Source organism: Columba livia, chromosome 2 (assembly GCF_036013475.1).
Source record: "Columba livia isolate bColLiv1 breed racing homer chromosome 2, bColLiv1.pat.W.v2, whole genome shotgun sequence".
Lineage (NCBI taxonomy): Eukaryota > Metazoa > Chordata > Aves > Columbiformes > Columbidae > Columba > Columba livia.
In genome coordinates this window covers 135,757,390-135,773,170 of record NC_088603.1, presented here as the reverse complement: position 1 = coordinate 135,773,170, position 15,781 = coordinate 135,757,390, and the positions used below count along the sequence as shown (strand labels likewise).

The following is a 15,781-nucleotide window of genomic DNA, read 5'->3' as shown; positions in this document are numbered from 1 at the left end:
TTTCAAGAACATTAAGTTAATCATGACAAACAGCAAGCTCCTTAGAAAGGCACTGCTAGTCCTTAAATGCCACTTTTAAAGTTCAGCATAAGATAATTAACAGACTGAAAATGTCAGCAAAAGATGAGACCAAGATGGTTATGTATTTCAAGATTGTGTAAGTAACCACAGGAGTTACATCCTGTCTCAGTCTCCATTGTCCTGCTGATAACCTGAAACTTTGTTTTTTGCAAGTTTAGGACTTATTACTGAAGTGTGAAGATTAGGACTTAATTTCTTAGTTTTTCCTCAGATTGTTGATTATATTCAGTTATGAGATTCCTGAAATGCTATTGGAATTACAATATTGAGAGACATATTTCTGAGAAACAAAAAAAAATCCTCTGAAATACTGAAAAAAGCTAATTGTAGACCACAGCATGGCTATATAAGACAACCTAAATTTCAGTGAACAACTGCTGTCTGCTGTTGGCAACAGATTCGATTGTAGATAGGAAAAATACACATTCAAAATATTACCATTTCAAATAATTTTATTGAAATCAGCATACAAAATATTTAGAAGGTTATTTCTCAACTGGTTATTTCTAAATATTCATTAAAAAGCAGTAGTTCTTTTAAAAAAATCTCTACCATATAGTTTCATCCTTCAGGAGCCTTTTGTTTTTCTAATCATTGCTTCCATTACATCCCACTGCTCTTTGGTAACCTAATAAAAGAAAAGAGCGTTTTATTGGAATTGCGTATAATAATTTCACATCTAAGTTTTTCTCTGAATGTAAAATAGCAAGCAAGGAATTTAATACCTTCTTCAACTCATTGAATTCTCCTGCCATAGAAACGTATTCTCCACCATCCATTCTAATAACCTAGAAAAAGCATAAGTATGGTATTTAATAACAGTGAGTTTTCTGTAGCATTCCCTTGTTATGAACTGTGAAACCGATTTTTATTGATTTGGATCAGAGAAACCCATGTTCAAAATAATGCAATTTAAAAATTTTTAAAAGCTCTTTTTAAAGAACCGCATTACAATTAAAAGGGTAATAATGCTTGTAAAAAATTTCAAAGTAAGAGTTTTTGTTTCATTTCTGAAAGTAGGGCTTTAAAAAATACCAGCTAAACTCTGGCCATCACCAAGTTAATTGTACAGACAAGAACAACTAAAACTTACTGCTCCATTAACCCAACTTGCATAGTCACTGCAGAAATAGACAGCAAGATTTGCAATTTCTTCTACAGTTCCCAGGCGGCCACAGGGAATCCTCTCAATAGACATCTTCTCAAATGCACCTGTTGGGTCCAGGCGGCTAAAAGCACCCTGAAAATTAAGAGTTATAACTCTATCAGAAATCAAAATCCAATAGAGATTTGACTCCACATAAACAATATGGAAGTTAACGTTTTATGAGTAAACTCTCTACATCAGCTTTGTCAGCAGGATGAAAAAGAAGTAGGGCACAAATCCAGAATTTATCCCTGTTATACCGATATCCATCTACTGAGGGTGTTAAGCTGGAATTTAACATGTTTGGGATAGTCACCCACCCTCTGTCTATGAAAAACGAAAGGGGTTAATAATCTTTGTTTCCCAAACACCCTTGATAAACATTTGAGGAAATATGCAACCCTCAAAATTGGTGCATGGAGAGGGGAGAGGAACAAGTACAGAGGAGGAGTAGGGAAGGAACAGAAAAACTATGCATAGGAGAAGAAAAAATTCAAGCTAGATCGATCTGCACCAATGGCTAGAACTCAACTAAGTCACTGGAAATTCTAGTATTTGAATAGCTTAGAACAGCATGGGAAACAGATGAGGTTTGTGTCCTTCCTGGCTCCTCCACAAAGAAACAACCTCCTCAGGCAAAATCCCCAATGTATTAGTATAACTTATTTTAAGTTACTGAAGCTATGAGAGTTAATGCATACCGTAATTTCATGGCTGTATTCATGCCATTTAAGTCTTCTATTGCCATGTTTTTAAATGCTATTTGAAATAATAAGTTTAGCAGTTTTGCACTTGTATACTTTTTCATTTTCCTATGATGACTTACAACAGTGTTTTATCAAATACATGGATGTAGACTCTAAGGCAGAAAGACATGACTTTGCAATACACTGCTTTAAGTAAAGTCAGTCTGTCTTTTTATGCTTTCAGGGAAATTTTAACTTGGAACCAGTATGACAAATGTTGTGCTTTAATAAGGACACATAGTATCTCAAGCGGGATATATGCTATTAGTTTAAATCAGAAACATTTATGGCAGGTAGCAATACTGACATTTAAAGCAGTTGCCAAAAATTATGCGAATCTACACATCAAAGTGATCTGGCCACATGATATAGGGATGCCAAAAGTTTACAGGGATTCAAAAAGGAACAAGACAAACTAATGGGAGAAAAAAATCCATCACGATAATTACATATGAAGAGATACCAACTGTATCAAACTCCCTGGGCCATAGACTCTTGCAGGACTGATTTCTTTTTTCTTCCTGTTTCAGCTGGTCTGGATTACTTCCTCCAAACCCTCCAGTCCTCTTTTTCACTCATATCAAAGCTTCACTTCCTTGCTGACTTAGTTTTTCTCTTTCTAGTTTTGTGATTTTCAACAAAACTAGTGAGATTCTGTTCTCATATACCTAAAAGAGATTCTGAAATTTTGGAACTGATAAGATGTTTTGTATAAAAATTAGGAGTTCAGGGAGAAATAGGCACTTTTACTCAACCAAGTGTAAGAATTCAATTCACTAGACAAATTAAGTACATACAGTTGATAAGAATCATCATTAAATATTTTGATATATCATTTCTGTGAAATACTAAAAAAAAAGTTTCATTTATCTTAGCGAAGCAGGAGAGGCAGTGACAGGTTTCAGAAGTTCAATAAATTATATTTTACAAAAGAATTATTGAAATGTGGTATGGTTAATATTCCAGCACAGTCCAAGGAAACCACACTTGAATTTAACAGTTACAGAAAAAGGTTAGACTATCTTAAAGTTAAGTATGTACTACAAATCATATTCAAGGCCGTGTTTCACTTCATGCTATGTACCTTTGTTTTTATTGGACCTGGTTGAATCACATTGAATCGCATGCCGTATTTACCCCATTCAGCTGCGAGAGACCTAAAAATTCATTAACAGAATGCATCAATATTTTAATACTGCTATTGAGAAAAAAAAATATTTAAAATTCAATCAAACGTGTAAATACTAGAATTTTCCTGAAACATGCATTTCTCCTTAAGGTTTTTTGTTGCTGTTGTTCTTTAAAACATTTCAGAAAAGGAAAAATGGGAAAAAAAAGTCACATTCGCAAACAGAGGAGTATTGACTTAATGGATGCATCATAGAAAAAGCAACATTAAGGAGCAAATCTTTCTCCCTCACAAATCATACAGACAATTCTGGCACCTAAACTCCCTGACAAACAACTGTTAGGCCATCATCTTTCCCTGGTAATTTAGACTATGCCACAAGTACACATTTCTAACATTTTCAACATAGCTCTCCCATTAGATATTTTGAAATAACACAAAACAGAGATTACATCCTAAAATGGGACAGAATAATAAATGGCAGAATAATTTTGCTCTTTGGAAATGTTTTTTCTGCCTAAGCAGTATTTCAGTATATTTAATACGAAGAATGAATCAGCTGGGTCATAAAGTCTCTGAAAAGCACACACTTCAGTTACAGCTCTGTGCAGCAGAAATCAAGACCATTACTCATTCCTTCATTTTTTTCCTGGATCAAGAATTCTAGTCACTAAAAGGCTGCCAAACTATTCAATTCCTTCTGCTGAAGTGCAGAGGAGGATCTGTTTGCTATGAAGGACTGTCCTATAGTCAGTAATGATAGAAGTCCTTCTGTTTGCTGAGTAGCATGGACAGATACATCACGTTATTGTTCTGAACTGAGTACAGGCGCACACCTTAATTTGAAATACAGATAGCAAACACATTTATGACACTAGATAGGTGAAGCAGTATACTCTATCCAAATACAAGCATGTCTTTTCCTGACACAAAAGAAACTAGAACAGTTTCACTAATAACTGTCTGAAGTGCTGTTTTGCCTATGAGAATGCAAGAGAATCTGATTATCTAAACTCTGTAATTGAAACTTTGAAACTTGCTGCTGCCGAAAGAAGTAGTTCCATCTTGTCACAAAAATCATCCACTTGTCCTTGTGAAAAAAATCATCACAATAACAGCAGTTATTAATAATACATCCTTCTGCAAGAAGCTGTCAGCAGACTATTTTCTTTGCTGGAATACCAAAGGCTGGAAGGTTCCCTTATGATACAATGGAATAGGAGGACTATATCAAATAGCTCAATTTTCATAGACCAATTACCCTATTTCAAAGCTGTGAAAAGCAAAACACACATTTCACTATATTACTCACTTGCTCATTGCTTCTACACCAGCTTTGGCAGAGGCACTAGGCATGACAAATCCTGAACCACTCTCTGCATAAATTGTTGTAATAGCCAAGAATGCTGCTCCTGGAAGTTGCAAAAACATTAAAAATAAACCAGTCAAAAAACCCCAAACAAGCAGAAAAATACCACTAGGATCAAACTCGGAACTTAGGGTAAAAAAACAACCTTAGTGGCGCAGAAGTTTGCAGCTCAAGAGTTAGAGATGCCATTTCACTCTGGGTCATAAAAAAAATGTTTTAAAAATGTAGCCTTCGAAGCTTTGCTTTCAAGCCTTTTTCTTTTAGTTCCTCCTTTTCCATGAATGTTAAAAGTTTTCTGCGTAAGTGTAAATAGGTGTTTGATTAGGCTGCAAAGGTCTGAACCCTCAGTCTTCTACTGAAAATTAATTTAGGTGTGTAAATCAGTCTAATTGCAGTGAAAGCCTAAGATCTTGCACTTTCTTTGTAGAAGCTGCTCTAGCCCAGCAACCACTAACTAGGTAACGTAATTTGTCTTAATTTCATCAAATCTTTGCTGAAAAAAAAAAAAAAACAGTATTAATAACTAGGTTTGGCATAATCTTAAAATGACAGTTTAGGTCTTAAGTCAAAAGTCTATGCAGAAAAAAAATGCGGGTTTTTTAGATACTTTCAGAAGCTTTTTCTGCAGTAGAGCTTATGACAAAGTTAACCTGCACGACTTTGTCCCGTTAATATTGTAACAAACTGCATTATAAAAAGAACACTTTCTTTCGTAAGTTATATAACAGATTTACAAAAAACATTATGGAAAAGAACAGAAACCACAGCTGTTTATTTAATCTTTCTTTTATAGTAGTCTACAAATTCTAAGTGTTTAATCAATGACTAGCATGAGCTTACTGCAACTTGGAAATGGAGGAGAAGGGACAACAGTTCACTGCTTACGCCATAGTAACTAAAATAACTGCTCTACTTACTGTATTTTAAAAATAATTTAATTAGAATAGCTACCCAAGGGATATCTCTAAAACCATACACATTACTGAGAGAACGTATGTGACAATAAAGAGACTCAGTTAAAAAATTACAGTAATGTTACACAAAGAGAACTATAAACAAGGACTGACAGAAATGCTCACAGACATCCAGAAACCATGGACCCCACTTACAAAGAAGTAGTCTGCAGCTAGAGACTGAAACGAAAAATCAACATAGGCAAATACCACTGAACAACTCTGAAGTTATCTAGAGTTCATTGTTAATTAACAATACATTGTGAATTTTGCAGAACTAAACTGTAAATTTTTTAAAATACAGGTTAAATAGAGGTAAGTTGGGTAAACCTACTACAGAAACAAGAATGACTGATACATTTACAGCTCTGAAGTTTCAGGTGCACCTTAGTTCATACAGAATTTTTATTTCTAACACCTATATTCATAAAATGAAATATATCATCTTGTAAAGAGATATATTACTCTCACTTTGTAAAACTTTGTAAGACTTCAGTGCATAAGTAAGTAATGCACCAGCAGATGACAAGTTCCTTTTAAACACCAGGACAAACTCAAAGTCTAAAAGCAGAGCACTTTTATTATTTCCTAAATTAGGTTTAATGTAAGTCATGCTGCAGACCTAAAGGATGTGCGAGTGTTCTAGCAACTGGTAGACGTACAGCATCCCCACAGACTGTCCAACAATATTTGCATCTCCATCATTTCAGAAACTACAGTCTCTGCCTAAACTTAAAAAACAAGCAAGCAAAAATAAAACGAAGGTGGAGAATGAAACAACAAACAGGTACACTTAATTAACTTGCAAAACCATATCTTAAAGGAAGCCTTAAATACAAAGCCTTACATATAGACAGAATCCCCTCGAAAGGTGGCATGCAAGTAATAGCAAAGAAGATTCACATGTTTTGGAAGCTTAGAAGTAAAGAAAGAGAGATAATACAAAGGTAAAGGGCTTCTGGATTTTGATGAATCTGAAGGTGGAAGCAAGGAAAGTAGTTTTTCATTCAACAGCAGCAGACATTTTTAAAGCCGTATTTCATATTACTATAGGGAGACACTGCATGCATCTGAATGGCCACAAAGCAAACTGTTACAATAGTTTGCTACAATGACATAGTAAGTCAGAGTTGGGGATGGATTTTTAACATGAGAGTATTATCAAGAGAATTCTGGAAATTATTTTTTCATGTGCTGCTAAAATGTATGTGGGAAATACAACTAACCAAAACTGTCATAGACTTACCAAAACAACATTATCTGTTATTAAATTGTATAAACTCACAGTACTTTTTGTAGAGGAGTTTTGAGGAAATGCAAGTAAATTGGGAGTTAGAGAAATATAATGCAAATACAAAAGGATTATTTCAACACAGTGACTGTAGCTCGAAAAGATGCAGAGGTTCAGGCACGTGGAAAACCATAACATACCTCACTGCTTTTAAATGCTACTTGCGACAGTACCATTCTGAACAAAAAATAAGCTAAATATTTTAGATTTATAACTAGAAGATAACATAAAATGAAAGCAGTTCTTTGTATAGAATCTACAGTAAAACATAGAAGAGAATACATTATCTTTCCTTTAAAGACAATAATCTGGCTAAGTAAATCTTTGGCTATATATATGTATATCAAAAAACTGTAATTTTTTAAAGGTAAAGCCAAAATATTGCATTAAACTACTAGGTAATCTATAAATAAAAATTGTCAATGGGAAAATAAAACCTAATACTGACTTCAATTTTTAATTTATTTCTCAAATTATCTGACAGGTAATATTCTCTAGTTTTACAACTCAAATAACACAACTGTGAATTTTATTTATTTTACTGTAGGAGGAAAATTCAAAGTGATGTCCTGACTTGCTATTCTTTTAAAGAAATGCCACATTCAGTTGCTTAATTAAACCAACACAGATACATAAGACTCAAAAGAAATACCAACATATGTTTTAACGCCTTATTTTTCAAATTTTAGAAATGTTTTACAACTAGTACAAACTCTGGGTAGATTCTATAATGAAGTAATTGCTAGCCAGTTCTACTGTTGTGATATTTAAGTACAGCTTTACTCAAAGTTTCTGGAAAAGACGTGAAGTGTTAAAAACTGTTATTCTTCTCAAACTCTCAAAACTGGCTACAGTAGTAAGGCAAGGAAAACAAGTAATACTGTTATGTCAAAATCCTTAGTTACCCTTTATCTTAAATTTAAGATACCTTTTCGTGCTTTAATAAGCTCCTTTCCAATTTCCAAAGTTACAAAAGCAGTCCCATTAAGTACAATATCAGTTATTGTTTTCCATGCATTAGCAGAAAGTCGCTCAGAAGGGGAAACAAAGTTTCCAGCTGCATTGTTTATCACAACCTGAAACACATGAAGAAAAACCTAAGTTAACTAAAAACAACTCTTCCTGAGAGAAAAGCAAAGATTTTACAAGGAACTTCTGACAGTTTCCAGGTAAAAAAGTAAAAACGTGCTTTTCAAATGAGGTTCAGTAAGATAAAATAACCCATGAGAAATTTTAACATCTGCAGTACAGAAATGTATCAATAACAGCAAATAAGTTGTATTTCCACATGCCTGTAAGTTACTAGTCTGCTCCTGGGGAACTGTAAGCATAGAGGGCACCTCAAGTTACTGTTTTCCATAGTGTATTAAGTGCATCCTAACAGAAGTTTGTCTCTACCAAGTTCCAAGGTCACATACGATATTTAATGTAATGGTTGCACAGGAATAAAAGCAAAAGAAGTTCAGGCAACCTGATGACTGAAGTCTGCATTAACTGACTGTTGCACAACAGCAAGTCTCATCAGACATGACAAGAAGAGTATTACGATTTCATGAACTGCAATGAACTTTTTAGGAATGGACCTACATACATCCGTCATCCGTCACTTGTTGTCTTTCTGCAAACAATAGTTAGGCAGAGGATACTTTCAACATATCACCTGCTTAGCCCTTCAAGTAGTTAGATATATTTCAAGGGGGCTAAGCATCACATAAGCAGTTTTTAAACCAAAATTTATCTTGTATATTTAATAATAAAGCATTGTGCTGAAACAATAAAACGATGCATTACTTATGGAATGGCACTTTGATTTATGTAGGTTTGCACATAAAACAAAGTCTATACTGAAGAACTTCTAGGCTAAATTAAGACATTGGAATTTTCAAGAACAGAACAGAAGACAGCATACATTGCATTAATATAAAACCAATAAAATAGAGCAGCCATAAATTATACATACAGATGGTAAATATAATTTAAAGGTCTCCCTACAATTTGAAGAAAAAGCAATAATAAAATACAAACATCTCAAGATACTGAGGAGGTTACTTGAATCACTGCATAAATATTGTGAAGACGCAACAATAAAACTAATGAACTAAGGACTGCATGATATGATCTTTGAGGTATGTAGATATATATGCCTGCCAAAACAATCCATATGACAAAAGAATGATTGGCAGCAACAGTCCCGAGTATGGAATAAACAAAACAAAGCCAGAAGAAATATGATACTGCCACTAACTTCTGTCTCTGAGATCTCACTTGCGCAGTGGCAGCAACACTCAGGCTTGCAGTAGTCATAACGATATGTGTCATGTCTGTCACTAAGAGAAAAACTAGGCAAGAAGAACTGAATATTCAATTTACTCTACAATAAGGTATGCAAGGATCAAAGACTATGTTTATGATTACTTAAAATTCTAATCTGTGAGACATGTTGATAAGCAACGGGTTTAATTCAGTATCAACAAAGGTAAGTCACCTTTCCAGGAGGATTTAAGGGCAATATTCCATTCACTTAATTAATTGAAAGAATCCCATCATAATTGTCCAAATATTTACAAATAAACTGTTAATCCTTAGAGTAAGGACAACAATGTTTTGTCTACTTGGCTGCTGTATTTGTTTTGTCTATTTGGCTGTATTTTAAGAACCACAGGAACAGAGTAACCAGTCTAACTGTGAATGTTGGCTTTACCTTGAAGTACTACCACTTTTTGTCTAGTGTCTCTTTAGATTCCATTAACTTTCTACAACAGTCATTTTCTTCATACATATTATGCAGAGTAGTTTCGGTAATGACAACTGAAGTTCTTTCCTTCCACCAGAACACTTACATTAGGATGTCCTGCCACTTGGATTACTTCAGCAACAGCATTCTTAACTGCAACTGGATCTCTCACATCACACTGGACGGCATGAACCTATGTAATAATGGAAAGGCAGCTGTGAGACTTCACAACCATGTCACTCATAAATTAAACAAGCCCACAGAAGCAAATAAATGCATAAAAATCCTATAACCATTTAACGTATAATAATTAACACATTCACAATGCTGTAAAAATTTACCTTATTCCCTGTTTTAGAAGAGATTTCTTCTGCTGTTCCTTTCAAAACATCGAGCTTCCTACAAGTAAGTAGACAATGTCACTAAATTTCCATTAAACACAATTACAACTCAGATTAAGAAAATCCGATGCGTTTTTCTGAGCATATAAACTAAACATTAAAGTACCATTTAATATGTGTGTGCATGCACGTCTGTTGCTGATTTTGGTAAGCTTTCAGATAAAAACTGTATTTAGCCACTGACTTTCTGAAAGAAAGCTTTAAATAATTTCTGGTTAGTGCTACTTCAAAGCAACTCAGAAGTGACCACAGTAAGAGACTCTCTTAAGCTAATCAAATATGGTAAGCTATTAAACATATTTTCATTTCGAGTACATAATCATACCAAATTTAGTTTCAGCTACTACTCTACTAGTATTTTACAAAGCATATGCATATTCACATTCAAAACCAAATACCTAAACCACTATTTGGATAAACGTCACAATATTTATTTTTATTAAAAATGAGATTTTTTTTCTAGTCTTTACTGTAGTGTTACTTAAAAGAACTGTATAAAGATCATCTTCATTAAGGGAAAAACAGGGCTGGTTTTAAAGTCATAAGAATTAAGAGGAAAGGATTAAATTCTTTACTGCAACTCAAATCTGTATCAAGAACACCTGCAATAATACATTTAAAATGTTCAAGAATAGCCATTTCAATTTTGTATTCTCTTTTAGGCTTTAGCTGAATTTATGTCAAATATCATAGGTTGTTTATTTTGCTGCCACATTTCATGGAAATGAATTTAGTTTATTTCTTCCTAATGTTGGTTACACCATTAGATACTTGCAGATGGATCTGCAAGCTTCTAGATATGACATTATAATTTAGAAGTGTACTGAAATAGAGCAAATAGAATAAATGTATCCATTTTACAAAGAAGAAAACAAGATCCATTGTGAAGAAGAAAATTCATCATTCAGTACTAAATGAAAGCTCTAAAATGTCTTCATTAATATTTACCGGCTTGCTATAACACACTCGGCACCTAAACTGGACAAAGCTGTTGTTATCCCTTTGCCAATCCCAGTACCTCCACCAGTTATAAAGGCCACTTTCCCCTGAAAGGTATTTGGCGGCAACATAACTTTTTTAAGAGGTGCAAAGAAGGCAGCTTGTGGTGCATTGCTCTCCTCATATAACACATTTGTGCCACGGCTGAAAAACTGAAAGAAAAAGAGAGAAAAGTTAATTTTTCTCAGTTTTGTATACAGGATTGTCCTGGTTTTGTTTAAAATAAGGCAAATTCTCTTTTAGTCAATTTTCTTTCAGCTAAGTTCTCCTAAGGAACTGCATTTTTCTGAAGCTGGCTGCATGCTTTTCAAGCAATGTTTGTTCTGGAGCTGGTAGGAATGGTATATAGAGAAGGCCCAGGTTAATCCTTATTGCTATGGCAGCCAAGGTCACTGATAATTTTTTTTATGTCAGATAAGTGAGAGGGGTGTACTTGCAGGGAGGAGCAAACAGAACAGGTGACCAAAACTGACCAACTAGTTATTCCATGCCATTCACGTCATACACTGTATAAAACTGGAAGATCACAATGGTCTCACTCTCTTTGTCCATGGGCGGCATCTGAAGGGCACCCTTCCCGTTCTACCTGTGATCCTAGGCCTGGTTCCAGGCCTGGTTCCAGGCCTTGCATCCCTGGATCCATTCCAGTTTACTGCCGAATCCAGCTCAAGACTTCTGGGTGCCTACCCTGCAGCCTCTGGCACGACACCAGCCTCTTAGTATTATTAGAAAAGCATTTTTAACTTTCCAACTTGTAAGTCTCTCTCCCTTTTCCTTCTATTCCCTTTCCTCAGCAGGGAGAGTGGGGGGGTTAACAGAGAAGACTGTTGTGCGACACTAGATTTTCTTATGACAGTGGAAGTAACAACCGTAACTGCCTTATTATAAACTGAATGTAAGAATGACTAGTTTGTAACATACTAACTAAAACATACGGACCTTCAAATAAATGCTAATACTATATGAGTAAAGCACCTGAATGATTTTTAGACATTCCATTTCTACTAGAGAACTATCTAAAAAATACACTACCAATTTTTGTTATTTTGAAAGTTAATTATTCTTATATCTGTCACTTTTGTAAAAGTGTGTGGAACAGCATTATCAAATAATTACAGACTCTCAGCAGGATTTGGGTTTCAGATTCATGTATGGACTGTACTTCATGCATAAGGAGTTCAGACCTAACAAACACGTGTGATTTTGAGATCACATGTGTATATATTTACAAACTCAAAAGCTTCAGTAGTAGCTTCAAGGCTTTGATTCTTTACTATCATAGTCAACAAAACATTCTTATTTACTGGAGAATGGGGCAGAATCCATGAAACCTGTCCTAATTCTTACTGGAACTGCCAAGAAAACCAGTGCCATCTCCCAGACAAAACTGTGCAAGGTTTGGTTACCAGCATTGTGTCTGTCCCAGAAGAAATACTATTTACAGCAAATTAGCCCTTGATTAACTGTTCCTAGCAAAAAGACACATGTTTGAGACTTGTTTAAAAACACATGTGAAAGCAGAAGAAAATTCAGCATTTTTAACTGATCACAAAAGTGATACACTTTAGTAAGAAAACATCCCATTAACGCAATAAGGAATTTGTCATTAAGAAAGTCTCGGCAAAAACAACCAAGAGGATATTTCCAGCATTCTAAAACACTAACCTAGCTCAAGCCCTAACTTAAATACTGAATTAATTATTTGTGACAGCAGCATTACAGTAATAATTCAGAAATTCCCAATTTGATCAGAATATAGAAGTTAGCTTAACCTGAAAATACAAACACTTCTAAGTATGACAAAATTACATTATTTTTGGTTTTTATATGAAAAAATTAGAAGAATGCATTATTTTCTATAATACTAATTTGTACTTAAGCCATAATGTGTTTTGTTGAACACAAAAAATGCTAATTTAATTTCAGGAAAGAAGACTGAATGGTTACTCTTATATAGTATTGTTAATAAAAACATGCAGTTGTTCAATAGGTTGACACAAAGAACAAAAGTTATCTTAAAATACTAAAAATATTAAAATTTATGGTTCTATTTACTAACTCACATTTTCAGCACCAAAATTAAGAGACAATATTTTTAGTGGCAGCTGAATAGTCTCTACATGCCACAGCTACAATGCACAGGTATGGGGATTTCACAGAGCTTAAAGCTGGCCTAAGAAAACATGCATGTGAACTTTTCTGTGTGATAATTCATTTGCATTTGTAACACAGGGCAAAACAGAGACAATAAACATGGAGTTAAACTGTCAATTTAATGGAGCTCATGCTCCAAAGAAAAGACGAAACAAAGAGCAATAGTGAAGAAGAGTTGTGAGCACTAAGTAGAACAAAATGAAGTAAAGCTGGAAGCTAGAATTATCACAAAAGCAAAGCAGTGAAGTAAGTCCTGCAACATTTATATTAGATGTGTACTTTAGGGATTCTTTCTGGAACTTGGACTCTTCAGCTACGTGCAACAGCTTCTCACAAAGAAAAAAGCAAACCAAAGGTGGTTCTAAGGAACACAAGCAAATAAAATTTAAAAATCCAAAGAATGTCATAACATTTTTTCCAAAAAAAATTCTACAGATCAGATCTGCCACCAAACGTCTGTAAAATACTTATTTAACTCTTCCAACAAAAACAGAATTTGCATATTTTCATGGAGTACCAGAATACTGTTAAGATGTCAGACAAGGGGAGTTTGAAGATTCTTTTTCATGTCTGTCTTAGCAGTCCCCTATTCTCTTCAGGTATGCAGGGAGAGAGAAGGGCTCCCTCTGTAGAACTTTTAGCTCATGGCAGAGACTGCAAATCAAAACAGCATTTGCACTTCCTCTTCCTCCAGTATACGTAGCTAACTAGAGATAAACCCTATGCAGCACTGACCCTCCCTGATCAGGTACTCTGTTGGTGACTGACACAGCCCACTCCTCTCGCCCACCACTACAGAAACCATGCAAGCAGCTTCCTCCTGCTTGGGGGAGGAAGATGAGGAAGCAGGCCACAGCACAGGCAGGCAGTAAGACCATACCAAGTCTAATAAAGCACTGTCATGAAATCAAGCAGACAGCAACCTGGTGTAATTCAGCAGTCTTCTCATGAGACTGCTATTGTCTCATCACTAGCTTGCACAAGGGGCTTCTGTGACAGGATCCCCTCAATTTAATCATTCCACTATTTAAGGTCAAGGTTTTAAATTAAGCCTCAAGTGTAAACAGATAGAAAAAGAAGCTAGGAACTAGCTTAAAAAACAAACCAAAACAAACAAAAACATGAACAAACAAACAAAACCACCTCAGCCAGGGAATACAACTGACTCATGAAATGACTCAGAGAGACCTCATCTTGGCTACAGCTTCTCACAAGGGAAGGAAGAAAGGTGGGTGCCAATCTCTTCTCTTTGGCGATCAATGACAGAACCCAAGGGAACGGCAGGAAGATGTGCCAGGGGAGGTTCGGGTTGGACATCTGGAAAAGGTTCTTCACCCAGAGGGTTGTGGAGCACTGGAACAGGCTCCCCAGGGAGGTGTCACGGCTCCAAGCCTGACAGTGTTCAAGAAGAGACTGCACAATGCCCTCAGACACATGGTGTGAAATGTGGGGTTGTCATATGTAGGGACAGGAGTTGGACTCGATGATCCTTGTGGGTCCTTTCCAACTCAGGACTGCAGAGTGCCCTCTGAAGCACCCGAGCAATCACTGGTAAGCTGCGCTGTGCCTGGGCAGAACTCACTAGGAACGGCCTCCAGCAGCACTTGCACAAGTCAGCCGTGTCACTGCTTGGACGGCAGCATTCAAACTTACATAATAGTTTTGCTATTGGGGTGAAAGGGCAATGCCGATGCCTTCACAGCCTGCACTGAAATGGAAGCGAACGGCAGCTGCGCTGGGCGCGGGAGGGTGCCGGGGAGCACAGGCCGCACCTCTGCGAGAGCTCCGGGCCGGACAGGGCCGGTGTTGGGGTGCCCCAGCCCTCAAGACACGTCCTGGCTCTTTTCCCAAACCCCACTAAAGCCAGAGCCGCCCCTCGACACCGCTTCGGCCACGGCGAGGCGGCTTTGCCCGCGGCTGCGGGAGGCAGCCCGGGCGGCATCATCCCGCCGGGCAGCGACCGTCCGCAGTGTCCTCTGAGGGGCCAAGAGTGCCTGAGCAGCCCCGGGGGAGGAGCTCACTGAGAGCCCCCGAGGCGCCGGCCGATTGCCCTCGGCCCCACGGGAGCAGGGAGCGCCTTACCCGCCCGAGGCCAGAGAAGCAGGTCGCGGCCCCGCCGCAGACGCCACGCCGCCCCTGACACAACACCGCCGCCATCCTTCCTTGCCGAGGGGTCGTGGGTGGCGGGGCCGGGCTGTGCGCCTGCTCCGTGACCGGGACAGCGCCCGCCCTGGGCGGGAGGCGGTCCGGGTGTTGGGCCGCCCCGCGGTCCCCGAGCAGGGTGGGTTGAGCGACCGCCACTCCAGCCTGAGCTGCTGAGGTCAGGAAACCTGCGAGTCCGTCGCTACACCACAAACCTGGGTGCTCCGGCCAGTTTGGGGGCTCAGTCCCGCCGGCCGCCCCCACCCCAGGGCCGCCTTGCTCGGCCAGTGCCTTGAGGCCTCGAGTTCCAGCTGCGAGGAACAGGATGTGCTCGGTCTAGTTTATACGCATCACTGGGTTGGGGTTTTTTTATTGCAAATTATTTACTCAATGCTATTTGAAAGACACGAAATAATTTTTCTATTCCCCTGGAGTCTAAAAGAAGAAATTTATGTCCTCTCTGTACCCACAGGAGAGGAAGACTGAGGAGGAGACCGAGGGGTGACTTCATTCATGTTTATAAATACATAAAAGATGAGTGTCACAAGGATGGAGCCAGGCTCTTCTCAGTGATAACCAATGATAAGGCAAGGGGCAATGGGTATAAACTGAAACACAGGAGATTCCACTTAAAT

The 15,781-nt window shown here is 37.3% G+C and overlaps 1 protein-coding gene across 1 annotated transcript; it reads right to left on the bottom strand.

Annotated features, from left to right (window-relative positions):
- Positions 1–515: 515 nt before the first annotated feature.
- On the bottom strand, positions 516–15,245 carry DECR1 (2,4-dienoyl-CoA reductase 1). Its single transcript, XM_021281347.2, has 10 exons — positions 15,087–15,245; positions 10,800–11,002; positions 9,792–9,849; positions 9,557–9,643; positions 7,645–7,792; positions 4,416–4,515; positions 3,059–3,131; positions 1,175–1,321; positions 807–869; positions 516–709 (listed from the first exon to the last, which is right to left on the bottom strand). The coding sequence occupies exons 1-10, from the start codon at positions 15,159–15,161 to the stop codon at positions 650–652; spliced, it is 1,014 nt and encodes a 337-aa protein (XP_021137022.2). The 5' UTR covers positions 15,162–15,245; the 3' UTR covers positions 516–649.
- Positions 15,246–15,781: the final 536 nt, after the last annotated feature.